This window comes from Aspergillus lentulus, assembly GCF_001445615.1.
Source record: "Aspergillus lentulus DNA, contig: Alt16, strain: IFM 54703, whole genome shotgun sequence".
Taxonomy (NCBI): Eukaryota; Fungi; Ascomycota; class Eurotiomycetes; order Eurotiales; family Aspergillaceae; genus Aspergillus; species Aspergillus lentulus.
This window is the reverse complement of record NW_028322113.1, coordinates 1224283-1251214: the sequence shown is the minus strand read 5'-3', so window position 1 is coordinate 1251214 and position 26932 is coordinate 1224283. Positions and strand designations below refer to the sequence as shown.

The 26932-nt window shown below is 51.4% G+C and overlaps 8 protein-coding genes across 8 annotated transcripts; 5 read left to right on the top strand and 3 right to left on the bottom strand.

Moving 5' to 3' along the window:
• Window positions 1-278: 278 nt before the first annotated feature.
• On the top strand, window positions 279-2303 carry ALT_7883 (RNA-binding snoRNP assembly protein NAF1; the record flags this gene model as incomplete). The annotated part of the gene is made up of 1 exon (XM_033561034.2): window positions 279-2303. One exon carries the CDS (start codon window positions 279-281, stop codon window positions 2301-2303), a length of 2025 nt encoding a protein of 674 aa, XP_033416925.2.
• A 279-nt stretch (window positions 2304-2582) lies between these two features.
• Window positions 2583-4358, bottom strand: ALT_7882 (U4/U6-U5 snRNP complex subunit PRP3; the record flags this gene model as incomplete). Its single annotated transcript, XM_033561035.2, has 1 exon — window positions 2583-4358. The coding sequence occupies one exon, from the start codon at window positions 4356-4358 to the stop codon at window positions 2583-2585; it is 1776 nt and encodes a 591-aa protein (XP_033416926.2).
• A 345-nt stretch (window positions 4359-4703) lies between these two features.
• On the top strand, window positions 4704-9947 carry ALT_7881 (DNA-directed RNA polymerase I core subunit RPA190; the record flags this gene model as incomplete). Its single annotated transcript, XM_033561036.2, has 4 exons — window positions 4704-4888; window positions 4974-5465; window positions 5521-8296; window positions 8355-9947. 4 exons carry the CDS (start codon window positions 4704-4706, stop codon window positions 9945-9947), a joined length of 5046 nt encoding a protein of 1681 aa, XP_033416927.2.
• Window positions 9948-10343: 396 nt separating this feature from the next.
• ALT_7880 (TFIIH/NER complex ATP-dependent 5'-3' DNA helicase subunit RAD3) lies at window positions 10344-12896 on the bottom strand (the record flags this gene model as incomplete). The annotated part of the gene is made up of 4 exons (XM_033561037.2): window positions 10344-12137; window positions 12187-12303; window positions 12353-12809; window positions 12880-12896. The coding sequence occupies 4 exons, from the start codon at window positions 12894-12896 to the stop codon at window positions 10344-10346; spliced, it is 2385 nt and encodes a 794-aa protein (XP_033416928.2).
• A 381-nt stretch (window positions 12897-13277) lies between these two features.
• Window positions 13278-20095, top strand: ALT_7879 (uncharacterized protein; the record flags this gene model as incomplete). The annotated part of the gene is made up of 10 exons (XM_033561038.2): window positions 13278-13577; window positions 13633-14026; window positions 14080-15808; window positions 15863-16704; window positions 16756-17172; window positions 17228-17601; window positions 17661-17960; window positions 18019-18462; window positions 18850-19111; window positions 19176-20095. 10 exons carry the CDS (start codon window positions 13278-13280, stop codon window positions 20093-20095), a joined length of 5982 nt encoding a protein of 1993 aa, XP_033416929.2.
• Window positions 20096-21387: 1292 nt separating this feature from the next.
• On the top strand, window positions 21388-22921 carry ALT_7878 (SUN domain-containing protein; the record flags this gene model as incomplete). The annotated part of the gene is made up of 3 exons (XM_033561040.2): window positions 21388-21729; window positions 21794-22026; window positions 22075-22921. 3 exons carry the CDS (start codon window positions 21388-21390, stop codon window positions 22919-22921), a joined length of 1422 nt encoding a protein of 473 aa, XP_033416931.2.
• Window positions 22922-23658: 737 nt separating this feature from the next.
• ALT_7877 (SDR family oxidoreductase) lies at window positions 23659-24574 on the bottom strand (the record flags this gene model as incomplete). Its single annotated transcript, XM_033561041.1, has 2 exons — window positions 23659-24044; window positions 24097-24574. The coding sequence occupies 2 exons, from the start codon at window positions 24572-24574 to the stop codon at window positions 23659-23661; spliced, it is 864 nt and encodes a 287-aa protein (XP_033416932.1).
• An 896-nt stretch (window positions 24575-25470) lies between these two features.
• ALT_7876 (IST1 family protein) lies at window positions 25471-26863 on the top strand (the record flags this gene model as incomplete). Its single annotated transcript, XM_033561042.1, has 2 exons — window positions 25471-25491; window positions 25658-26863. The coding sequence occupies 2 exons, from the start codon at window positions 25471-25473 to the stop codon at window positions 26861-26863; spliced, it is 1227 nt and encodes a 408-aa protein (XP_033416933.1).
• Window positions 26864-26932: the final 69 nt, after the last annotated feature.

Here is a 26932-nt window from a genome sequence, read left to right as displayed (position 1 = left end):
AGCCATGCTGATTGTTCTCGAGGACGGAGAACTCGGAGAACTATCAACCGCTGGACGCTTGTTGATGGTATTTGATAGTAGGTAATATTGTGGTTGGGAAATAGACAAATCATGAGAACGGACACGATAACGATAACGGAGCTTGTCCGGCGGCCGCAGCGGCACTTTTGGCAGATCCAAAAAAAAGTGTTCCCGTGAAGTACAATCAGTTTCTTCACAAAACTACCTTGTTCAATCATCGCTTACATTTTATTTTTTACGGCATTCTGAGGCTTACTATGGCTGAACAGAAGTCATCCGAACATGTTGCAGGTGCTTCAGATATCATCGACGAAGGCCCTTCGGCGAAACGGCCCTGCATGAAGGATACGCCACCCATCGCATCGACGCCCGTGGACGATGGCAGTGATTTCTACAATACTCCCTGGACGGCAGGAACACCAGTGGATAATAGCAGTGAGAAGAAAGATACTACGGATACGGATATGACTAGCGAGCCGGCAACATCATCTAAACCTGCTTCTTTAATACCAGGATTGAGTCTCATCAATGACAGTCTTCAAGACACGCAACCCGCGAAAGAGGAGTCTGCTCCAACACAGGACATGCATAACGAAATGGCCCACGAGATGACTAGTGGAAAGGAAGTAACGGCGAAGGATACACAGCATGCGACGCAGACAACAGACCAGGTACAGACGGCGCCAGCTTCTGAAGACGCACAGCCGATGGATGTAGAACCACGCAAGCAACAGCCTGAGCAAGATGAAGCGAAAAATCAGCCCGCAGAGGAACCTCGTATTGATGACAATAGTACAAATGATGCAGCTCCAGGTGCTTTGCAAGATCGTGAGGTTGAAGAGGAAGAGGAGCATCCCGAATGGGAGATTGATTCTTCGCCATATGAATCATCGTCTGACGATTCTACCACCGATTCTTCCGATGATAGCGATGACGACGACGAAGACTACCCGATTCTCTCGGCCGAGGAAACGGCACGGATTCTGATGATGGCAGAAAATGGCTCTGATGATGAGGGAGAAGGAAAGGGTAGATCAGGCGGCAACTTGAGGACCGCAAACGAAATACCGGAGGAAGCCCCTCCAATCCCAGAAATTACTGTCACGCCTGATATGAAGATTGTGCATCTTGGACATGTGGAATCCATCGTTGAAAACACCCTTCTTATCGCAGCCAACGTTTCCGGAGAATACCAAGTGCTCGAGTCAGGTTCTCTGCTCTGCCTTGAAGATCGAACAATTGCTGGCGTTGTATCCGAGACTTTGGGACGGGTTGAGAATCCGTTGTATGCGGTTCGATTCCCCAGCGCTGCCGCTATCGAGGAGCGTGGTCTCTCCAAGGGAAAGAATGTGTACTACGTTGAGGCTCATTCGACATTCGTCTTCACCCAGCCTCTGAAAGGATTGAAGGGAAGCGATGCATCGAACTTCCATGACGAAGAAGTTGGTGAGGATGAGATAGAATTCTCCGATGACGAAGCAGAGGCCGAGTACAAGCGGAGATTGAAGCAGAAGCGACAGGAGCGCAAGGAAGCCAGGAATGACAACGGTGGGCCGTCCAGAGGCAGGAAAGGACCACCTGGTTCTTCGAAACTTAGCCAGACTGAGCTCAACTACGACGATTCCCCGGCAGCCGAAGACGGCTACACCCCACTTGCTCGCCCGAAGAATCTGCATGAAATGATGAGTCAACAAGAGGCTCCTGTCGAGGGCGAGGGATCTTCGAGGAATCCAGCCTTCCGTGGTGGTAGGGGTCGGGGTAGAGGCTCCGATCGTGGACGAGGCAACCGTGGCCGTGGTGCAGGAGGCTCAAGAGAAACTCGTGAGCATAGCTCATACCACGACCGTCCGTCTTACTCTCAGCAGCAGAGACCGTTCGACGCCCAAGCTCAACCCTCCAATTATAACCAGCAGCCGAGCTATCCTCCGCCTCAGCAGAACGTCTATGGCTTGCCTCAGCAATTTGCTCCATTCCAACCTTTTGCTCAGCAGCCTCAGCAAGCATTTCCTCAAAGCGCTTCACCGACACAATTCAACTTTCAACTGCCCTTTCAACAAGCTTATCAGCAGCCGAACCCCTACCAAAATTTCCCTGCCATCAACCCTCTGTTTTTAGCTGCAATGCAACAGCAACAGCAGCAACAACAACAGCAGCAGCCACAACAGCATACGTCCGGGCAGCCTCAGGTGCAGAATCCTACAATGAATTTCGATCAGGTCAAGGCTCAGTTGGATCTTTTGCGGCATCTGAGCAACGCTAATCAAGGGCCGCCGCGCTCATAATAATTTGATATCATCTGGATCCTCTGGCACTTTTTATTCTTCCTGGGCTATGGACGGTATCAGGGCTTGCATAATGAATTTTGCATTGGGTGGGATTCAAAAGTTACCTTATAAAATTGTTTGTTCCTTGGGTGTTTGTCGAATGTACAGGACGGTTGCTCTGGATGGTTATAGCTCATCATGATGTTGCTTTACTGCTGAATTTATAATGCTTTCAATAGATCACATCTCTGTCATGGGTGCCTTCGAAAGAAGACTAGAATCGGTAGCTTCAGCCATTTACACTTCCTTGGGCTTCGCACTTTTTGCCAAAACCCAAAAATTCTCCATCTTTGCTCGAGCCAGAACGTCCTTCGCTTGCGAGTCTGTCTCACAAACACGAGCACCCAACCATTTCCTGAATGAACGAGCTTTAGCTTGGCCTTCCCATAGGAGGCTGCATGTGTTGGAGCTGAGATCCTTCAATGCGCCGGTTTTCTCGTCTTCTGCTGACAGCCACGAGGCAGAGGCTTCGCGATTGCCTTCTCGCACCCCGTTTGGCCCCGCGTTCTCTGTCCAGTCAATCCGATTCAACATTAATTTCCTGTAACTGGTGATAGAGTGGGCACCTCCCTCTACAATGACCAGATTGAACCGAGGGTGCATGATGCAGACTCCAGTGAGCGCGTTCTGCTCGGCATTCTTGCTGACTTTAAAACGATGGCGCCCATTTGCAAGACTGTCAATTCGGTATACGGAGACATAGATACCCATTTCAGCATCTTTCTCCTGTTGCTGGGCAATTTTCTCTCGCCTTTGGTCCTTTGTCAATTTCCGAGCCTCATTTGTAGCCTCGTGCTTTTCGCGACGCTCTGCAATCTCTCGGGTCACACGGGCCTCGACTGCAGTAGGGTCTTTGACAGCCTCTTCGCCCAGAACCCGCATGAGATTAGATTTCTTGACTTTTGGCGGAGGAGCCGGTTCGAGACCCAATCGGATCTTCGCTTGTTGCTCTTTGAGATCGGCCATTCGTCGCTGACGCCGAATTTTTGCCTGTTCCTTTGGTGTAAGATACATCGGCTTTTGTCCTGGCATATGCTTCTCTTGAGGAGGCTCGAGAAGAACCGGATGCTGGACGTAGACAGTGACGATAGAATCAGGGGTGTCAATCTTGAGGTTGCGTTCGTCGTCGATAGCAGAGTAATCGTTGCCATTCACCAAACCCTCGTCCCACCATTCGATGGCCGGAGGCGCAGGCACAAGAAATGCTTTCTCGACATCTAGATCCTCATCAAGACCAGCCTGTCGTGCTCTTTCTGCGATGCGCCTTTTCATATCCTCCAGTTGGGCTTGCCGACGTAGAGCTGCCGCCTGCTGGATGTATTTGCCCTTCTGATTGAATATCAGTTGCCGGGATTGTCTCGGCTTCGCGATAGTAGCTTTAGGACCGAGGCTTGGATCAAAGTAGGGATTACTCTTGATCTCTTCGAGCGAAGGCCCTGACAAATCGAGTCCAGCCCGATCCTTTGCGCCAGGCAGTGGAGAGTCAGTCCGATAGCCTGTCCCGAACTTGGACTGAGCTGACTGCCGTCCTTTACCACTTCGAAAATCTGTAGTATCTGAGAGAAGCGCAGGATGAAGGCCAACATCCAGGCCGCCGCGGGCCCGTGACGGACCATCGTCGTCGTCGAAGGGAGGAGGTGGTGGAGGAGGTGGAACAGGAGTCCGTTGCTGAGCAGCCGCGTTGGCACGTCCGGTAGCTGCTGCAACTCTCGCTTTCATTTGTTCTAACTTCGACATTGCCGAGGTAGCGGGAGGAGGAGTAGGACTTGGGCTTGGAGCTGCTGGTGTGAGCGCTGGAGCTCCGCCTCTGGCGGCCTGAAGTCTGGCGCGCACGGCCTCTGCCTTCGCTCTCGCTTCTGCCACCATCTTCTCGATGTCCACCTTCCCGGCGGCAGCGTTGCCTCCTTGAGCTGGCAACGGTGAGCCATTGTTGGAACGAGTTCTTTTCTGTGCGTTATTGTCTTCATCCTCGGGATGAGGCCGCTTCAGCATGTTGCCAGACACGTCCGCCATGACTCAACCACGTTCCACTCACCCACGAATGACAGAGGAATGATATATGAGAGGTGACAAGACGAACGCCACAACTCCCGGAATGTAGCTACTTGGACAGGGAGGTGGTACAGGTAGAATGGATGGACAGTAGTGGATAATTATGATGCGGAACAAATCAATCGTAAATCACGGGGTGAGGATGAGTGAACCACTTGGCGGTAGCGCACGGCAGAAAAAAGTTCTTGGGGTCAACTTTTTTGCAGCATCACCGCCGAACGAATCCGCCATTTATTTCCCCAGGCCAGCAGCCAAAGAAAATCGCACTGCCAGCGATTTCTGTCGCTCAAGGAGCTGCAGGTAATCATGGCGACGTTCGCACGGCCTGTGGCCTCGTCAATTTCGGGTATTGAATTCGGAGTCTATTCGGATGAAGATATCAAGTCCATTTCCGTAAAGCGAATTCACAATACCCCAACTTTGGATTCTTTTAATAATCCTGTCCCTGGTGGTTTATACGATCCGGCTCTGGGTGCTTGGGGGGATCATGTGTAAGTCCAACAATTATGCTCCTTCTACGAGACCTTTCGCTGGTTATCGCTACTTCGGACTCTTTTTTTCGCTGACCGCATTTAGCTGCACGACCTGCCGTCAGAATTCGTGGTCTTGCACTGGCCATCCGGGACATATTGAGCTTCCTGTTCGCGTTTACAATGTCACTTTCTTCGATCAGTTATACAGACTACTTAGAGCGCAATGTGTCTACTGCCATCGTTTCCAGATGGCCCGAGTTCAGATCAACGCCTATGTGTGCAAGCTACGACTCCTACAATACGGACTAGTCGACGAAGTTGAGGCCATAGAGGCGATGGGGACTGGTCAAGGAAACAAGAAGAAGTCTGCAAAGGACGCCGACGATTCAGGCAGCGAGGAAGAAGACGACGATGACCTCGTCTCTCGCAGGAATGCATACGTCAAGAAGGTGATTCGGGAGGCACATGCGGCCGGCAGATTGAAGGGTATTATGTCTGGTGCGAAGAATCCCATGGCTGCGGAGCAGAGACGCACTTTGGTCAAGCAGTTCTTCAAGGATCTCGTCGGCATCAAAAAATGCAGCAGCTGCAGCGGGTATGTTATGTCGTTATCACTCTTCCCATGCTATTTTGCTGATGATGTGCAAAAGAATTTCACCCAGTTATCGGAGAGATCGTTTTTCGAAGATTTTCCGAAAGCCTCTGCCCGAGAAATCCAGATTAGCCATGGTACAGGCCGGATTCCAAGCGCCGAACTCCCTCATTCTTCTCCAGCAGGCCAAGAAGTTTGATATGAAGGCAAAAGAGTCGATGGCCAATGGCATTTCTGATACGGCTAGTGCAGTTTCTGAATCACATGGCGCTGAGGAAGAAGTTGCTCGTGGCAATGCCGTCGTTGCACAAGCCGAAAGCAAGAAGTCAGCAGCTGGTGATGCTGGACAATATATGCCTTCGCCAGAAGTGCATGCTGCCATGGTACTGCTCTTCGAGAAGGAGAAAGAGATTCTGGGCCTTATATATAACTCTCGGCCGCTTCCCAAAAAGGAAGCTAAAGTCAGCCCGGACATGTTCTTCATCAAGAACATCCTGGTGCCGCCGAATAAATATCGACCAGCTGCCCCTCAAGGACCCGGTGAGATCATGGAAGCACAACAAAACACCCCGTTCACCCAAATTCTGAAGAACTGTGACATCATCAATCAGATCAGCAAGGAAAGACAGAATGCTGGTGCCGATTCGGTCACTCGAATGCGTGATTATCGCGACCTCCTTCATGCTATCGTACAGCTCCAAGATACTGTTAACGGGTTGATTGACAAGGAGAGAGGCGCATCGGGCCCGGCAGCAGGCCAGGCCGCCAACGGTATCAAGCAGATCTTGGAAAAAAAGGAGGGTCTGTTCAGAAAGAACATGATGGGCAAACGTGTCAATTTCGCTGCTCGAAGTGTCATTTCTCCCGATCCCAATATTGAAACGAACGAGATTGGTGTTCCACTGGTCTTCGCGAAGAAGCTCACTTACCCAGAGCCTGTGACGAATCACAACTTCTGGGAAATGAAGCAGGCAGTCATCAATGGTCCAGACAAATATCCGGGTGCCACTGCGATTGAGAACGAATTGGGCCAAGTGACCAACCTCAAATTTAAGAGTCTTGATGAGCGAACAGCTTTGGCCAATCAGTTGCTGGCACCGTCGAATTGGCGCATGAAGGGAGCACGTAACAAGAAGGTCTACCGTCACCTTACCACTGGTGATGTCGTCCTCATGAACCGGCAGCCTACGCTTCACAAGCCGTCCATCATGGGCCATAAGGCTCGTGTGCTGGCGAATGAGAGAGTTATTCGGATGCACTACGCTAATTGTAACACCTACAATGCCGACTTCGATGGTGACGAAATGAATATGCATTTCCCTCAGAACGAACTTGCTCGAGCTGAAGCTATGATGCTTGCGGACGCCGACCACCAGTATCTTGTGGCGACATCTGGTAAGCCTCTGAGAGGTCTGATTCAAGATCACATCTCGATGGGAACGTGGTTCACATGTCGAGACGCATTTTTCGACGAGGAGGATTATCATGAGTTGCTCTACAGCTGTCTCAGACCCGAGAACTCCCATACTATCACAGAGCGGATTCAGCTCGTGGAGCCTACTCTGTTGAAACCAAAGCGTCTCTGGACTGGAAAGCAAGTGATTACGACAATTCTCAAAAACATCATGCCTCCGGGAAGAGCGGGTCTCAACCTGAAGAGCAAGTCTTCCACTCCTGGAGACCGATGGGGCGAAGGCAACGAAGAAGGCACCGTAATCTTCAAAGACGGCGAGATGCTGTGTGGTATTCTCGATAAGAAGCAAATCGGTCCTACGGCTGGCGGCCTTATCGATGCCATCCATGAGGTCTATGGCCACACCATTGCCGGACGGCTGATCAGTATTCTAGGACGACTCTTGACAAGATATCTGAACATGCGTGCATTCACTTGCGGTATCGATGATCTTCGATTGACCAAGGAAGGTGATCGTCTCCGTAAAGAGAAGCTTAGTCAAGCTGCCAGCATTGGTCGGGAGGTCGCTCTCAAGTACGTGACTCTCGACCAAACCACAGTCCCTGATCAAGATGCCGAACTGCGCCGAAGATTGGAAGACGTTCTTCGGGACGATGATAAGCAAAGCGGTTTGGACAGTGTCTCGAACGCTCGGACGGCTAAGCTCTCTACCGAGATCACTCAGGCTTGCCTTCCAAAAGGCTTAGCCAAGCCTTTCCCGTGGAATCAGATGCAGTCTATGACTATCTCTGGAGCTAAGGGTTCAAGTGTCAACGCGAACCTTATTTCTTGCAACCTGGGACAACAGGTTTTGGAAGGTCGACGTGTACCTGTTATGATCAGTGGCAAGACCTTGCCGTCCTTCAGGGCCTTTGATACTCACCCTATGGCCGGTGGTTATGTCTGCGGCCGTTTCTTGACTGGCATCAAGCCTCAGGAGTACTACTTCCATGCTATGGCCGGTCGAGAAGGTCTTATTGATACTGCCGTCAAAACTTCCAGATCTGGATATCTGCAGCGTTGTCTGATCAAGGGCATGGAAGGTCTGAGAGCCGAGTACGATACATCTGTCCGCGAGTCTTCAGACGGTTCCATCGTTCAATTCTTGTACGGAGAGGATGGACTTGATATCACAAAACAAGTGCACCTCAAGGACTTCGATTTCCTGACTTCGAATTATGTCTCTATCATGCAGTCTGTCAACCTTACAAGCGACTTCCATAACCTGGAGAAGGATGAGGTGACAGCCTGGCACAAGGATGCCATGAAGAAGGTCCGCAAGACAGGAAAAGTCGACGCTATGGACCCGGTGCTGTCTGTCTACCACCCTGGAGGTAACCTGGGTAGTACATCTGAAGCATTCTCGCAGGCACTCAAGAAGGTATGGGACATCTGCTACCATTCTCATTCCACATATTCGAGACTAACAAAAGCTACAGTACGAGGACACCAACCCTGACAAGCTTCTTCGAGACAAGAAGAAGAATATCGACGGTCTCATCAGTAAGAAGGCATTCAATACTTTGATGAACATGAAGTATCTCAAGTCTGTTGTCGATCCTGGCGAAGCAGTCGGTATCGTTGCTAGTCAGTCTATTGGAGAGCCGTCAACCCAGATGACCCTGAACACCTTCCACTTGGCTGGTCACTCGGCAAAGAACGTGACGCTGGGTATTCCCCGTCTGCGTGAAATTGTCATGACTGCAAGCGCTCACATCATGACGCCTACGATGACGCTGATCCTGAACGAAGAATTGTCAAGGGAACATTCAGAGAGGTTTGCAAAGGCCATCAGCAAGCTCAGTATTGCGGAGGTGATCGACAAAGTTCAAGTCAAGGAGAGAATTGCCGCAGCCGGTTCACGCTCCAAGGTCTACGACGTCGAGATTGCCTTCTTCCCAGCAGAGGAGTACACGAAAGAGTATGCGATCACAACCAAGGATGTCCAAAACACTCTGCAGAACAAGTTCATTCCCAAGCTTGTTAAGCTCACCAGAGCCGAGCTCAAGAGACGTAATGACGAAAAGTCATTGAAGAGCTTCTCGACGGCTCAGCCTGAGATTGGTGTTTCCGTGGGCGTCATCGAGGAAGGGCCGCGGGGACCCGACCGTGAGGTGGAACCCGCACAAGATGATGATGAGGATGATGAAGACGACGCCAAGCGGGCGAGGAGCGGTCAAAACCGGTCGAACCAGGTCTCGTACGAAGGTCCCGAGCAGGAAGAAATTGACATGGTCCGACAGCAGGATGCTGTAGAAGATAACGAAGATGAGGACGAAAGTGGGGAGGACCGTCGCCAGGATTCTGATGTCGACATGGAGGACGACTCCGACGAAGAAACAGACGATGAGACGAAAGACACCAAATTGCGCGAGGAGGATATTAAGGGCAAATATGGCGAAGTCACACAGTTCAAGTTCAACCCCAGCAAGGGCACATCATGCGTTGTCCAGCTGCAGTATGACATTTCCACTCCCAAGCTCCTCCTCCTGCCTCTGGTCGAAGAGGCCGCTCGCAGCGCCGTCATCCAGTCTATCCCTGGCCTCGGCAACTGCACGTATGTCGAGGCGAACCCAGTCAAGGGCGAGCCCGCACATGTCATCACCGAGGGTGTCAACCTGCTCGCGATGCGCGATTACCAGGATATCATCAAACCTCACTCCATCTACAGCAACTCAATCCATCACATGCTCATGCTCTACGGTGTTGAGGCCGCGCGCGCATCTATCGTGCGAGAAATGTCCGACGTTTTCCAGGGTCACAGTATCTCAGTCGACAACCGCCATCTGAATCTGATCGGTGATGTGATGACCCAGTCTGGTGGTTTCCGCGCCTTTAACCGTAACGGTCTCGTCAAGGATAGCTCGTCGCCCCTGGCCAAGATGAGTTTCGAGACTACCGTCGGTTTCCTGAAGGATGCTGTGATCGAGAGGGACTTCGATAACCTCAAGAGCCCTAGCAGCAGGATCGTGGCGGGTCGGTCTGGCATGGTCGGCACTGGCGCCTTCGACGTGCTTGCTCCTGTCGCATGATTCGTCGCTTTTGATGCATATCATACTATATGATTTTCGATTATTGTATATGCTTGCGTATCTCCTTGTGTATTATCCATATCTTTTGTATGTTTGATGTGTCCTACGATTCGGAGTTTGTCTCAAGCGGAATCCAAGAAAAGTCTTGTTCCTTTTCCGATAGCATTTACACCGTGAGCAGATGAATAGATCAATCAATTTACTATATCAAGCTCTTAAAACAATCCAAATCAATAATGCGCAGTTCCAATTCTAGCAGAAGGACATAATGTACTACAGGTAGTATACACCGAAAACCCCGTGGTATCATAATCCAATCCCATATATACAAAAATCCGCTTCAAAGTCACAGAGTTGCTTTTGGCAGAAGAAAATGATGTATGCGCCCAAACCATTTTACTGTGCATCCAACATCATGAGGTCTTCGTCTATATCGTCATCAAATTCATCTGCAGCGGCAGCAGCACCATTATGAGTGCCGTTCGTCGCCTGTCCATTGGCGGCCACTTCTCTGCGCACTCTTTCTTCTTCCAGCATCTGCTTTTCGCGATGCCGTTCTATGTCGGCCAAGCTCCATGTAGATATTCCTTCTTGATCCTTGGCCTTGAATGGCTGGGCCATTGTACGCAAAAAGTTCTTCGCAGTAGCCACAGCCATATCAGTACTCAGGTTTGTTTCACTTTCCAGCATGGCCTGACTGATCCACTTGGGTAATTGGTTCCTTTTTTTCTGGAATCGACGGTCGGCTAGCACCATGATTCCGTAGTCGTCCTTGCCACGTAAGACACGACCCAGGCACTGCGCTGCGTGTCTCATAGCGTCGAACGATAGAAAATCATTCTCCCGGATTCGATAATTCTCGCGCAGGAACTCAAGGCGGGCTTTCAAGATCCTAGATTCCGTGTACTGAAAGGGAACTCCAATACATAATACCGCACGACCGTAATGGTGGTCAAAATCGATACCTTCGGAAACCTTTCCTCGAGCGACACAGAACAAGATGGCACCACGTCCATTGCAGCATGCTGTTCGATAGGTCTCCAAGGCGAGCGATGACTCTTGCGAATCAGGGGTCTCAACGAGAATCAATTTATAGTTCCATATCGAGTCTAGGATACCCATTCCCTGCCACATGCTGATGATCGACTCCATGTATAGATAAGATGGAAAGAAGACAACAATACCGTCGGGTGTGATGCGTGAGAATTCCAAGACAATATTTCCGTAGTTGCGCACGACGCCAGGGTCATTTCGGATCTGGAATGAGGACGAAATCTGGGCCTGGTCCGAGCCTCGTGTCACGATCATAGGCAGGAAAGATCGGCGTGCAAGCGTCATAGTGTACGACTCTTGCAGTACAGTGGGGAAGCCGAGCATCTTCGGATACATCTCAAGCGGCGAGAGTGTTCCAGAAGTGATGATGACGGAGCTGAACCGATCAAAGACGGGCTTGATCGCAATAGCGGCGTCCAAACAAGTGAAGTGCAGTACTGGATTGGGTACCGTGGCTGTTTCCGACTCGAATGGTTCGAGAATCAACAGGAACCCCTTATCGTATGTCGAGACTAAAGTGGCGAATGTTGCAACTTCTTGTAACGGTTGATAATCCTCTATGTTAATAAGCTCTAGTGTTCGCACTAGCGAAGTAAGGCGCTCGGCGCAGAAACGTAGAGGCTTTCGCTCGATGAATGTAAGGTCTTTGACGTGTGTCAAGAATGACGGTGGCGTTTCGGATATAGTATGGGTGACTTTCATTCGAGTCTTGAGATATTCTATGAAGCGCTTGAGGAAGGCAACAAAGTGCTCCGCCCGTCGTATATTGCCTGGCACCGCTTCCTTCAGCAAGTCATCTGGTAAAACCGGATTCGCGATGAACTGGTCTTCGTCTCTCGCTTGCTCTGCTTCTCTCAAACCTTCGACGAGCTTTGAATATTCGTTTTGTAGTTTCTCTGCGTCCGAACTCTTCATCTCGGAGATTTTCCGCTCCAAGTTGTTTGCGCCCCGCGTAGCTTTCCGTAACGAGTCTTCGGTGATATCGATGCTCAGCGCTTCAATACATACGTTGTCGATGTTGTGTGCTTCATCAAATACTACTATGCAGTCCTTAGAAAGCTCTCGCGACACTCTCTCCGCGATTTTAGGATCAAGGAGGTAATGATAGGAATAGATAATGACGTTGCAATAAGGCATCTGAACCTGTGTTAGCACACACCGACAAGGACTTCGAACAGCATATTACCATGCGCCGGGCAGAAAAATAAGGACATTGCTTGTGTTCTTCTCCGTATTTCAAAAGCCCATCTAAAGTGAAGACGCCGGGAGGAACGAGGTTATGCGGTTCGAGGAGATCGAGGTTCTAAAATGTCAGGAGTTTCTACCACAGTTTTCAGGACATCGGCGCATACCTCATGATAGATACATAGCTCGACATCTTCGCCTCTCTCCTTCTTTTCTTTAACGAAACCGGCCGTCAAACTTCTGCATCTCGCGTCCACGACAGTGCCACTTTTCTCTCGTTTCACCGACGGATGCAGGCACAGATTTTTTCGACTGGTGAGACCTAAAGCTCGAAAATCTTCTGTATACCCCAGCTGTTGGGTGCGAAACTTCATCAGCTCCTTCAACTCAGCCAGCGCCTTTTCAATCTCGGACATTGTTCGAGAGCAGTAGATGAGCTTCCTGTGCTCCGGATAATGCTGCTGATATGCTATGATCAACGACAGTAGCGAAACGGTCTTTCCTGTGCCTGACGGCATCTCCAGGACGCAGTGACCCCCGGCGTCGAGGGTCTTTTTAAGATCACACATGTAGGCATACTGTTCGGGGTATATACGAGGATAAGGGAACAGGACGGGGAGATCACTAATGGACGACAAGGTCTGTTAGAGGAGCTTATTGCTTCTAGTGACTGATTTAACATCTGAAGACTTACTCAATCATGAATTTCATTGTGAGAGTAGAGCGCCACCGTGGTGCTGCTGCCTGACAGAAATGAGCTCTCTTTCTCTCATGAAAGACAGAAGCATAGTCGAACCGAAATCTGACCTTTCCTCTTTAGGCGATTGATGACACCAGCCCACGTGATCTCCTTATCGGGAGCCCGATCATCACGCCGCTTTTTGATATGGCAGTCAGAGAGATCAGTGACGTTTTGCCAGGGCGGTTTGGAGATGAAGCGAAGAATTTGTACTGGACTTGGATGATTCTCTCAATTGCGGCTCATCAACTATCTAGCCACGAATACCCTCGTCCATTCACTCATTTATCCCTTATTCCACTCTCCTTTTTCATTCCTCGCGCTGTTTTATTACTCCACTACCCCACATTACTATGAGCAAAAAGTTCAAATCGCAGGCCTCCAGCAGCCGTGCTGCTGCCAGTACATATGGATCTTTTGGTGGATTTTCCAGTTCCTTCGCGAGTGCAGGAAGAGCCCCTTCCTCTCTCACATATGTGACCGCGCCACCAGATCTGTCGCGGATCGCGGATGCGAAGCTGGCCATTTCTTTTAAGAACTTCCTGAAGAAGGATGAAGTTACGAGAATAAAAGCATTAGATGAGATTAAAGATTATGTATCGACAGTCGAAAGTCGTGGTGCCACTCTTGACGACGGGTTCTTGGATGCTTGGGTATGGTACAAGCTTATCTTGCAGACAGAAATTTGATGTTGATTGTAATTCGCAGATCAAAATATATCCACGGGCCTCGATTGACATTTCCCGTAGAGTGAGGCAGACGGCTCATTCAGCTCAAGGATCCATTGCCTGTGTTGTTGGCAAAAGGATAGCCCCATATTTGCCAAAGGTAATTGGGGCATGGCTTGCAGGATTCTACGATAATGACCGACCCGTGCATCGAGCTGCCCTAGAGTCGTTCATGCAGGTGTTCACAACCGAAGAGAAAAGAAACGGAGTATGGAAAGTCTACCAGAGCGCAATTCTCGACTTTGTAGATGATGTTATTCTGCAACAAACTCCTCAAACACTGAGTGATGAAAGGACAGTGAAGCCTGATGATGCGGAGGCAAAGTATGCTCGAGTAGTAGGAACAGCTCTCCTGCTATTGAATCGAGTCATAGGTGTGTGTGTGTATTATTTCCCAAAATCGTTCACCCGTGCTGACTTTATTCAGCTAATTCGACTCACGAAGATATCCGAAAGGATCTGACAACAGTGGAGAATCTACTGAATAGCAAATCGATGTGGTCCCTCTGCTTTCATGACGATCCATTTGTTCGCAAGTCCGTCTATGTCTTGCTTAGATCTGCTGTAGCAAAAGAACCCGAGGAGCTGGATTGGAGGATCATCAGTGCAGCTCTGATTGGCAAATCCTTGTCCATCAATCAATTGGGTTCAGCCTCCGATCTCTCTGAATCTTTGCTGGAAGTAACTTCAGCACGACCACAATTGTGGACGGAAGATTACTCCGGAAAGACTACGTCTTCCAAGAGGCTCCTTCAATACATTCAGAAAGGCTCTCAGGGAGGCGTGGGCTCCTTCTGGTCAAATCTTTGCCAACTACTGCAAATTATACCTGCGGAAGTGCTGGCGAAAACTGATCCGCAGGCATCTACTGACGGCATGATTGGGCTATCGAGTGCAACTTTGTTGACGGAGGCGTTTCAACTTGGATTGAACTCAAGAGAAGAGCCGCGGCAAAATCAAGCTGTGGGTTGGAAGTCTTACATTGAGACAGGCGTTTGGCTAGCGAGTTCACTGCCCGAGAGCGATAGGGACACTTTTTTGCGCACAAGGCTATCTCCTTTAGTCATTCAACACGTGAGAGCCGAACAAAATGCGCCGCAATGGACGCTCCCGAATCAGAATGCTGTAGCTCTCTGCACAGAGTATTCTGTCGCGTTAGCTAAAAGCCAGTATGATAGCGAACTCCAGCGGCTGTGGACCGAACTAGCCGATGGTCTGCTCGAAACCGTCAAACTATCCGCTCCAGAGCAGTCAAAGGAGTTCAGATCGTCACAAGATGCTGTATGTGCGCAAGCTGGACGACTCTTTGCTCTGGAGGCTTCAGTGCTTGCAAGTGTAGCCGATACCGAGGCGAAAGCTTCCGTGTCCAGCATTATTGGCAAGACAAACTTGCCACTTCTGGACAATTGCTTGCAAGTATTGCGCTCTCGGAATGGGAAGCCATATGCTGCTGCAGCGGTCGTTGAAGAGATGATCCGCAACGCTGCAGATATTGCACAGCAATCTCGAGAGTTGGCGGATTTTGTTCAGAATGATGCTCCCGAATTGTTGTCCTCGCCATCGGCTGACCGACTCATATCAGTCATCTTGTCCTGTCGTTCTTGGGACGGATTCGGCTCTAGCTTTGAGAAAGTGGTAGAACGAGTGGCGGAATCCGAACCGGAGCAATCAAATACACATGCTGTCCAGAAGCTACTTTCAACTCTCGACTTCAAAGAAGTGCATGACAAAACAGGTCTTGACTCATTGATCAAACGGGCTTTGGACCAAGCTTGCAGAGGTAGCCGATTCCACTGGCCAATCGTGATCGCGGCACTTCTGAACCAGACATCACACGGCGAACTAACAGACTCGATTTTCTTGTCTATTGTTGATTCATTGTCTGAGCCAACGAAGGTTTTTGAAGCGCTACATGGGCTGTCTCAGATTGCAAAATCTGTCCCGGATGCGCTCAGCAAATTTCAGGCCGGAGCCCACGGATCAAAATTAGCTGGAAAGCTTCTGTTTCTGGCAGAAACTTCTGACGAGGAAGTGACCAGTCTCGCAGAGTCAGTGCTAACAAAATTCAAAGAGATGGGGGTCGGTGAGACGAGCGCCAAGTCGAGCTTTGAGATCTTGCAGTACAATTTCGATCACGTCAATGAGGAATCACTTTCGTAAGTTCTGAGCTGAGGATAAAAGGATATCCAGTTAAACTAACATCTTTCAAGGATTGGATCTCTGCTAAGCATAGCAGAAGACTTACTTCGTGCCGCTGACCCGGAGGCCCGTTCCATCGCTAAAGACATCTTGCCCTCTCATCAAACGTGGGAGTCAGCCTTGCGACCGTTCCTGGAGCTTCCTCCTCGCCCATCGACAGCTATCACAAGTCCGCTTGGCGGGACTGTTTATCTAGTAAACCCTGAGGTATCAGATACACTTAAGGAGCAGTACCGCACTATTCCCCGTGATTCCAGTGGTTGTTCGTCCGCGTTCCGACTCGCATACTTCACCATTCGTGTTCTTTCATCGTTCGATATAACGGGCAATTTGTCGGCAGGGGAGCAGGAGACACTGTTTCACTACATACCCTTGGCTGTACAGCTGATTGATGACGATTTGAGCATTGAAAATTGCAACGGTATTACTGGATTAACGCACTCAGACCAACGAGAAGAATACTTGGAGATTGTTTACGATGGCCGCAAATTGATAAACCAGTGGACGCGCTCAGACGGCCGTCCATCTGAAAGAGATGCGACAATCGCCTCGACGATCCTGTCCTTCTGGCAGAACAAACTCGAAGCTTTAAACAATACCTCTCCGACGGACTACCGAATTGGGGAAGCCTTTGTCAGGCTGATGAACAGCATCGACTCCGCTAACAAGAGTAAATCCACAGAGGATATCACCAAAATCTGCAGGGAAGTGCGAAGCGCGAATGCGATCCGATCGGCATCCTGGGTCGCAGTCTTACGGGAATCCATCTTAGGAAATCCGACCGGCAACCGGCTGTGCAATGAGCTGGTTGCAGACTCTACGGGCTTGAAGCCTCAAGATGAGAAGAAGGAAGGTAGGTTGCTACTAGGATCATCCCTTGGTGACTCTACTGATGCGTGTCAAGGTCTCCGAAAACTGTCTTTGCTTAATCTTCTTCTTGCGGGGGAAACAAACGTGGCGTCAACCATTCCGACTCAGCGTCTAGTCTTCCTTGTCAAGCATCTCATACAATGTCTCCAGTCCGAGGACTTGCCGCTCAATATTAAAGCCGAGATCCTGCATACCCTGACCTCTGTCCTTCCTTGCCTGAATGAGATCTATGGATCGCATTGGGAAGATTGCATGGAAGCTCTCAGCACAGTTTGGCGCGAGACTAGCGGGGGCGATGAAGCTCTCCCCCTACTTCTTGCTTCCTTCAGACTTTTCGCAAGCCTGAGGTCAATCGTTGCTGAAGAAGACAGCAATGATGATGTCAAAGACGCCTGGTCAGAACGCAAGACGGTCCTTTTCAACGGCTTAGTCTCAACACTTACAAAATTCGGTGAGCTAGAATGCATCCTTCACATTGAGATGTGCAACGGACTGACTTTGAGAAGACTACACCATAGCTTTCCATCAGCCCCGGGATGTTACCGTTGAAGTGCTATGCCGCTTGATTAAGTTGATGCCTGTCGAGAGCCTCGAAGACGCGAGTAGGATGTTCCATCTCTTGACAGCTGAGAGTCGAGTTATCCAACGTGCAGCTTTTACGCTCCTGCACCGTTATATCCCATCAGTGCAAGAGCAAGTCTCATTTGATGTGGCATTATCCAAGTCTGTGGTCAGGCTTCCTGATGAGCTCATGTCTTTGCTACTTGAAGCCCCCACGATGGAATCGATCACTCTTGCGGATGGCGATGACAAGATCTGGACCAGTATAAGATCTTATTTGCTGAGCTGGAAAGTCGTATTTGACCACTTTGTCAACGCGGTATGTGTCCACACGCTTTCGAGTACACAACCAGGCCGTTGCTAATTCTCATACAATAGTCTCTCCCGCTTCAGGAGCAATATGTTGCCAGCATCAAGGACAACGATAGCCTTGGTCCATTGTTAGAGTTCATGTTTGACTTCCTTCAGCAGTCCCACAACAAACTGGTGGATGCTTCGAAGTTTGACATTCGCTCCTTTGAACCTGATCAATCCGAGACTCAAGAGAAAGAGATCCAATGGCTTTTGGTTCACTTATACTTTCTGTGCTTGAAGCACCTTGGCAATATGACGAAGAACTGGTGGCTAGACGCAAAGAAGCGCATAAAAGGGCCTGTTGAGGCGTGGACGGAGAGATTTGTAAGTCTTCTTTGTGATATACTTTGCCTTGAAATGGCGTTACTGACGACTATTTGAGATCTCGCCTTTGATCATCGAAGACTCTCTCAAAGGGGTGGACGAGTGGATGGCCACGCAGGATCCAAACGAAGAGCGTGCGCTTTCAGTGAAGATTTCTCCCAAGACCGCGGAGATCATCGCGAGCATCCCTGTTGATGAAGAGTCACCTCCGGTTGCGCTGTCGATCTCCCTTCCTCCAGCATATCCATTGCAGCCTGCCCTCGTCGTGGGGCGGAGCCGAGTGCTGGTCGACGAGAGGAAGTGGAAGAGCTGGCTGCTCACCATTCAGGGTGTGATCATGTTCTCCAACGGCAATCTTGTGGACGGACTGATGGCCTTCCGCAGGAACGTGCAGGGCGCCTTGAAGGGCCAGAGCGAATGTGCCATCTGTTACTCGGTGATCTCGACGGACATGCAGACGCCGAATAAGAGATGCGCCACTTGCAAGAACACCTTCCACTCGGTGTGTCTCTTCCGCTGGTTCAAGAGCAGCAACCAAAGTACCTGCCCTCTGTGCCGCAACAACTTTGTATATGTATAGATAGGATCGTGGGTTCTTACATAGCATAGACGGCGTCGCGCGGGGATATAGACAGGTGACGATCGAAGGGATGATTGGTATAAATAAAACATTGCATGGATAGATATTCTGCCCTTGACTCCTCCATTAATTCTGCCAGTCTCAAATCAATCCTCGAAACAGTCAACTAGTAACTTTCGTCGACGGTCCAGTGGATGGTGGATCCAACCCAGTGTGGCGGGGACCGAACAACCCCGCCAATATCATCATCACCGCCCACAGCTTCCCCATTCGCGTCGTAAAGATCTCTCCGACATGTCGGCTTCTCAGATACCCAATCTGAACACACTCCGACGCGGTGGAGGTCGAGGGCGTCTTAGAGGCCGTGGAGGATTTGGCACAGGCACACCAGGCGAAGAGAGACATGGGTCACGGGGAATAGCAGCCCAGGACCGTGTCGTACAAGGGACAGACAATGACGCCAGCGTCTCCCGGTTGAGCGCGGTGGAAATTGGGTATCTCGATGATCCTTTTGCGAGGGCATTGACGCCTCCGGGGTCAGAAACAAGAAGGCTCCCCATAATTAACAGAGGTAAACTCTTCTACAATGCAGTCATTGTACCTTTCTGCAGACCTAACCTGAAGCCGTACAACAGGCACCTACGTCCGCACCACTGCCATCGACCGACTCGTTGCGCGATTCTTGGATGGCCCTTCAAAGACGAAAAAGCAGATCATCTCACTAGGCGCAGGATCTGACACGCGCATCTTCCGGTTGCTTTCCTCTCGCACGTTGGCCTCAAGTCCAGACCTGATCTATCACGAGATTGACTTCTCCGCCAACACTGCCGCGAAGATCAAGTTCATCCGCGCGGCACCTCTCTTACAACGGACACTGGGAATTGGGAGTGCCGAAAATGTATCCATCTCCGACTCCGGCGACGCATTGCACTCGCCGACATACCACCTCCATCCTGTTGATCTCCGAACACTAGCAGCATCATCGTCAGCAACCACGTCGCGAAGCCCATCATCACCCAATCCGACGGAGAAGGATCAACCACCCTGTCCGCTACAGGGTGTCGACCCAACACTCCCCACGTTACTCATCTCAGAATGCTGCCTTGTATACCTCTCACCCCGCGATGCGACCGATGTCGTCGAATACTTTACTAAGGTCCTTTTCCCGGCGAGTGTGCCATTGGGTTTAATTATCTACGAGCCCATCCGACCAGACGACGCCTTTGGACGAACGATGGTTGCCAACCTCGCGACGCGCGGGATCCAGCTGCAGACATTGCACGAGTATGCGTCGCTAGAGGCTCAACGGAGACGGTTACGGGAGCACGGGCTTGATAGCGGACAAGCGGCGGCGGACATTGATTTCATCTGGGAGCGGTGGGTGAGTGAGGCGGAGAAGGAGCGGGTTGCTGGATTGGAGATGCTGGATGAGGTTGAGGAGTGGCAGTTGCTCGCGCGGCACTACTGTGTTGCATGGGGATGGAGAAGCGGGGCGGGGGATGATACGGTGGCGTTTGATGGATGGAAGGAGATTGAGGGACAGACTGGGGAGTGATACTCACTCTACATTATCATGTATCCGTGCTTAGCTCCGGAAGCTGTTCCATCGCTCCATGGCCTCCTTGGCGTGCTGTAGCACACTATCTGGGATGCAACTCACCTGGAATATACCACCAGACACGAGCAAATCAGCAACCACTACTTTCTAAAGAGCTCGAGAATGCTCGTCCGAGGTGTTCTTTTCACATAGTATTTAGTTAGGGCGGAAGGCCAAACCGCCTTGACCACGGAGACATGTCAGATCAATTGAAAACTCGGGGAGTAGATAGTTCGTGCCCCAGAATCCTACCATCTGATTGGCCCCCTTTTCGCAAACCGCAGCTGAAGTAGAGTCCGGTTACAAAGAAAAACTTGAATAATGTCCACTAAGTTTAATGGTGCCTGTTAGTAAAACTGTCAGTATACCTGCTGATCACTGAGCTTGACAAGTCTAGGCCCTGCAGAAAGGAAAATCCTTAATTCTTGTAGACTAATCTCTGCCAGAGGTGATGATGGAAAGAAGAGTACACAGCGCAGTGATTCAATTGATCAAGCTGTGTGGTATACAGATGTGGGAGCGACTAAGGTACGGTTAAATAAATAGCTGTACTCTGTAGTAACCGGGGTATCTACGGAGTACTCCATACAACGATGGTGAATGAAAGCAGCAGCGTTCGTGGGATCAGGACAGGATCACGCTCAGGGACAGACCCTGTAGCTTCAGGGACGCATTGGTTCTGATTGGCCACTAGCAATGTACTAAGCTCCCTCGCCTAACCCCACTCGGTCTAGTGGGGCATGAACCACCGGGGCACAACAGCTTGTGATTGGCACGTAGAATCGGCCCAGTCAACCTGAATAGGCATAGACTTCAAATAGCCTCCATATTATCCCAATCAGGAAGTCCGTTGCTTCATATATGGGGCGTACCACGATTCATTCGTTGCTGACGAGTGCTAGCGTAGCGCCAACAGAGTCAATTCCGACTCATGGGGTCTGGAGTCGGCGCGAAAATGGGCTAATAGCCTAGTCCACAGTAGTGCTCGTGTTGGACTTGGGGCTGGTCCCTTTTCCTTACTCGCGTTCATTCCCCCGTTTTCCTCCTTTCTCTATCCATCCATCCCCTCTCTCTCCTTATTCGGTGGTGGTTCCCTTCCTTTTCACTCTTCGGAGTAGTCGCTCGTTATATTTGCGATTTTACTGACCCTAGTCTTTCGTTTCCGGAGTGTGGAGTTCGACTTCACTTCGACTTCGAAATCCGCAACATCATTTTGATAAGGGAGAGATACAGGAACAACAGTCGTCAGGATGAGATTCGACATGGTTTCCGGCGCATCTGCGCTGCTGTGGTTCGTCGCCAGCGTCAAGGCATCCAAGCATGCGCATCTGCACCATTTGAGACATGACCACGGCGCCGTCCACTCCGTTGCTGAAGTTGGAGCGCCATTGGAGAAGAGAGGAGGGAAGTGCCAGTTCCCCACCGATGCCGGTTTAGTCGCTGTGACTCCGAACATGAAGAACGCCGGATGGGCGATGAGCCCCGATCAGTCCTGCGAGCCTGGCAATTACTGCCCGTACGCTTGTCCCCCCGGCCAGGTGTCGATGCAGTGGGACCCCGAAGCGACCTCGTATTCGTACCCCATGTCCATGGTGAGTTTTTTCCGTCGCTAGCTCCGTGCCGACGGGAAGATTCTGACGGTGCTGCGTGTGCTAGAATGGCGGTCTCTATTGCGACAAGGACGGTCAGATCAAGAAGCCGTTCCCCGACAAGCCGTATTGCCAGGATGGCACGGGTGCCGTGGGCGCGAAGAATAAGTGCAGCAAGCATGTTGCGATCTGCCAGACTGTGCTGCCTGGAAACGAGGCCATGTTGATTCCCACGCTGGTCCAGGACGTTGCTACTCTTGCCGTGCCTGACCTCAGCTACTGGTGTGAAACCGCCGCTCAGTAAGTGCATTCAGCGATGATACTCTTATCCGTATTGACCGTTGTCAGCTTCTATATCAACCCTCCTGGCTATGACACCGAGACCGCTTGTGTCTGGGGTACTTCTGCCAGCCCCCTGGGTAACTGGTCGCCTTATGTTGCTGGCGCAAACACCGACGGAGACGGCAATACGTTCGTGAAGATCGGATGGAACCCCATCTATCTGGAGCCCACCACGCCTTTCCGCGACGTCGTCCCAGACTTTGGGGTCGAGATCGAGTGCGAGGGCGGTGGTTGCAACGGCCTTCCATGCAAGATCGACCCCGCGGTGAACGCGGTCAACGAGATGATCGGTAGCACCGCCGTTGGAGCCGGAGGCGCCACCTTCTGTGTGGTGACGGTCCCCAAGGGGGAAAAGGCCAACGTTGTTGTCTTCGAAAAGTCCGGCGGCGGCAGCGGCAGCGGCAATGGCGATTCCCACTCCACAACCGCGCCACCCTCCACGACCTCCCAACCCAGCTCGAGCACCACAACCTCCTCCTCCAGCACAGCATCCTCCAGCACGTCGACTCCTGCCTCGTCATCTTCATCAGAACCCACTGACACAGACTCGAGCTCGAGCGCCACCGTCACCCCCTCCTCCAGCAGCGACCCCACCTCATCGGCCAAGGCATCCAGCGCTGGACAGGCTTCGGAATCCGGTGCATTCTCGTACACGTACAAGCCTCACGTGTTCGTCGAGCAGTCAGTCTCAGTGGAGGCCATGGCAGCCGAAACGGCTGGCCCGGCACAAGCCACGGCCACTCCCACCCCTGCTTCCAAGGAAAAGGAGAAGGAGGGCAGCGCCGCCCACGTTGCCTTCTCCGTGCTGACTCTGGGCATGGGCGCCGTCGCGGCGATCATGATCAACCTGTAGTAGCTCCTGCTACTACCTATTGCTGTCACCAGCTCCAGCTTAGCCGTGGACTAGCATTTTCGCAACTTCTCTCTTCGGTGCCTCGAACTTTCTAATTCTTTTTTTCGTTTCTTCGGGATACCCTGGTTCTATTGAACCATACCATACCATACTATACCATTCTTGACGACTGACGTTATCTGTATATTGACGACCTTTGACACCTGCCTATATTATTTTATATATTCTTCGCTCGTCTGCTCTGTTCTGCTCCTCAGCAGTTTCCTTTTTGACTTGGGGATTTGTATTGCATGATCTGATATGCTGTTGCCGATTGAAATTGACGATGGGGCTTGAACATACCATTCTGAGATTGGATAGTGAGCTGATAGCTGATTTTTGATAATGTCTATTATTCGCTAGTTCATGATAGGCTGGAGCAATGTGACATTTGCATATATCCATGTTATTCTTCTCCAAGGTAGATTCTAGCCCAGGAGACTGACGATGGGTGTATACAAGAAGAGCTTGTAAAAAGTCACAAACGTGTGTAAGGATTATGTCATATTTTAAAGAACATCTTGATGGCTGTCATTCTTTAGAAATCATACCTCATTCTTCGGGATCTGCGCCCTGCATACTTGATTTGATGTTTCTTAACCGCCGCATACTAGCTAGAGTCAGGGGCAGAATACCGAGAGCAAATCACTATACACCAAGGGCTGGACAGTAATAGATTATCCTATCCTAACGGTACGCTATTTATCCACATCGACGCTGTTAGTCACGGAACCAAACACCTCCAGGGCATGGCCGAGATAGTCCTGCACTCCTTTGAGACGAGGAGTCATGTCGCTTCCCAAAGGCAGCAATTTCTCCGTCTCATGGCCTTCTCCTACGCCCTCGCCGACAACCACTTGGTACACGGCCTGCATGGCCTTGTCCTTGTCACCGTTGGGCTTGATCTTCCCGCTCACCAGAAGGTCTTGGACCTGCTCGGTAAAGGTGCCCTTGTAGTCTTCAGGTAGAGGAGTCTTGCCTAGGACGACTGAGTTGGGCATGTTGGTGTTGAATGTCCCAAGCACGACGGTCAGGGTGCGGATGCTGAACGGCGCAACCTCTTTGGCGAGGATTTTGGTGAGAGCTATACAGTTAGTTGTTGGTCCTTGGAAACATTTCGAGGAGAAAATGTATACCATCCAAACCAGCCTTAGCACCTGCATAGACGCCCATCGTGGGAATCCCATCGAGCGAGGCACCACTGCTCATGTTGACAATCACGCCGGACCGGCGCTGGCGCATATGAGGCAGAACCGCGCGGATCAGACGCAGCGGGCCAAAGTACATTGTCTCCATCTGCGAGCGCATCTCCTCCTCAGTCACGGTCTCGATAGGTGCATAGATGGAGTAGCCGGCGTTGTTGACCAGGACATCGATCTGCTCGCCGCCTTTTTCGAGCTCCGTGATCACTTCGCCACTCTGGGTGCTGTCGACATCCAGCTGCACCCATTTGCCCCCTTTGCTTTCAATTTCTGCGACCAGCTCCGGGGTGCGAGAAGGGTTGCGGGAGGTAGCAATGACCTTGTGGCCGCCCGCCTGGGCGGCGCGTGTGAGTGAGAGACCAAAACCGGAGGAGCAACCGGTGATGAGCCAGGTGAGTTTTCTAGACGCCATGATGAAGATGTTGCAGTCAATTAGGTCAATGACATCCAGGCAGTACTGCAGGGGCTGAACCTGGACTTAAGCACCTTACAGACAAAACCCTCGGAGATAACGGATGAAGCTGTAACTCCGTCGTCAACAGGGATGCTCAATATCGGATACCAACAAGTACACTGTCTGGACACTGTTTTGGCCTAGCGGTATTGGGTTCTGACAGATGGCGAAGGCGTGGACTCTTGTCTCTTTCTACTCGTCGCCGAGTTCTATTTCCACATCCTGACCTGAATCTCCTTGATGTCTTATCAGACTGGCGCTGTGTGAAGCCTAATTGGCCCAAAGGCAATGAAAACTGATTAGTTCCTGCGTCTACAATCGGACATTGGGAATAATCCCCGATTGGACTTTCTGAGGCGCTGTCACGGGCGTGAAGTGGCTTTGCATTGTCCTTGAGGACGATGGGTCGCTGCGGTTGTCCTGCACTCACAACGGCAAAGCAACCAAATGGTCCGCGATTTCGCGGGATATTGTAAACAGCATGCTCTCTCCCCTGGAGCTTCAGAAACGCCCGAAGGTGCAATAGCCAGTTAGCCAAATAGACTCCCGATTCGAGCGGTATCACCGGTCAAGCTTACGACGTTAGTGATCTCGACTGTATGCATGTATGAGCAGAATGCGGGACTTGAACATACCTCTCTGTGTATGATCCATTATGATGAGGTCTATTAATGGCTTGTCCATCAAACTGCAGTAGGTAATGGATGTCTTTTTGTGGATGCCTTGGAGTAGATATCCAGGAGTGGAGGCAGCCGTCTCTTATCAACTTATCGGCAGTGACTCTTGACTCTTCCAGCCTTGACATCAGCCCATCCAGGCCCAACACAACCAGATCAGCGATATCTCATCTCGCAATGCCTCCTTCAGTACAAACAGTAAGTCTTATCAAAGAAATCACACTCACGCTTTTCAACCCAGAACTCTGTGTTATAAACAAAGACACTGTATCTCAGACCTACCCCGCACATCCCACTCTATCAACCACAACCACAACCACACCTCCAAGAATGAGAAGATACAAACACTAACACAGCATCAAAGACCAAACTAACCTCCACCCTCCGCCTCCTCATTCCGCGCCTCCGCCTCCTTCAGAAAAAGGACACCGCGTCGTCCGTCATCCAGCGCCGCGAGCTCGCCACCCTCCTCGACGAAGGCCGCGAGTCCTCCGCCCGCATCCGCGTCGAGAATGTCATCGCAACCGACATTGCCGTCGAGGTCATGGAGATGGTCGAGCTATACTGCGAGCTGCTCCTCGCGCGCGCCAATGTCCTCGATCAGCTCGCGTTTGGGGAGAAGGGCGCCCGCGCGCGGAGTCGCGCCAAGGAAGCCCTGAAAGCGGAGATGGGGGCGCAGGGCCACGGACACTCTCACCCTCAAGCTCACGCTCAGGGTGCGTCCGACGCAGCATCCAAGTCATTCCTGGGGTTTTCACTTTGGGCAGGGGGCGGGTCGAAGAAGCAGACCCCAAATATCTCAGAAAGTACGCCGGCCCGAGGCCGGAAGACCGAGGCGGAGGAGGCCGCCGACGAGAACGACGAGGAACAGACCCCGAGCTACATCGACGCGGCGCTCGACGAAGCCGCCGCTGTAATCTTCTACGCGTGGCCGCGCTTCCCGCACGACGTCCGCGAGCTGAACATGCTGCGCGGCATGCTCGCCGAGCGCTGGGGCAAGGAGTTCATGACGCTGGCGCAGGACAACAAGCTGGTTGACGTGAAGGTGCCGGAGCGGCTGGTCAAGGGGCTGCGCGTGAAGCCGCCGGCGCAGGAGCTCGTCGAGAGCTATCTCCGGGAAATTGCAAAGGCGTATGGGAGCTCGTGGGGGGCGCGGGCCCAGAGCCAGGGCGAGAGCGAGCTCGGCGAGGCACCTCCGGAGTTTATCGGCGATCAGCCAGGCGATGCTGACCAGTCTGGTGATGGCGATGGCGATGGTGACGCTGCCGTCCCCTCCACGCCGACCCGGCCGGTCAACATGGCTGAGGCGCGGCGCGCTTCCGAGACCTCGGAGTTGAATAAGGCGACGCCGCCCCGGGGTTTCCAATCGGTCAAGAGTCCCGTCAGTGTTGCGCCGCCGGGGCCGCGGTCAGATAACCCCAATCCGCGTGTCAAGGTCCCCGGCAGCGAGACCCAGTCCGAGACGCAGGCTGAGGGGCCTCCCAGGGCGCGGAACGGGAATGCGGGTGGTTCTGGGGGGGTACCGGAATTGGATGAGTTGACTCGACGGTTTGCGGCACTGCGACGGTGATTATGACCTTGATTCATTTGTTCAGCGAGAATTCACGTTTAATAATGATTGATGATTGTTGACGAGCCG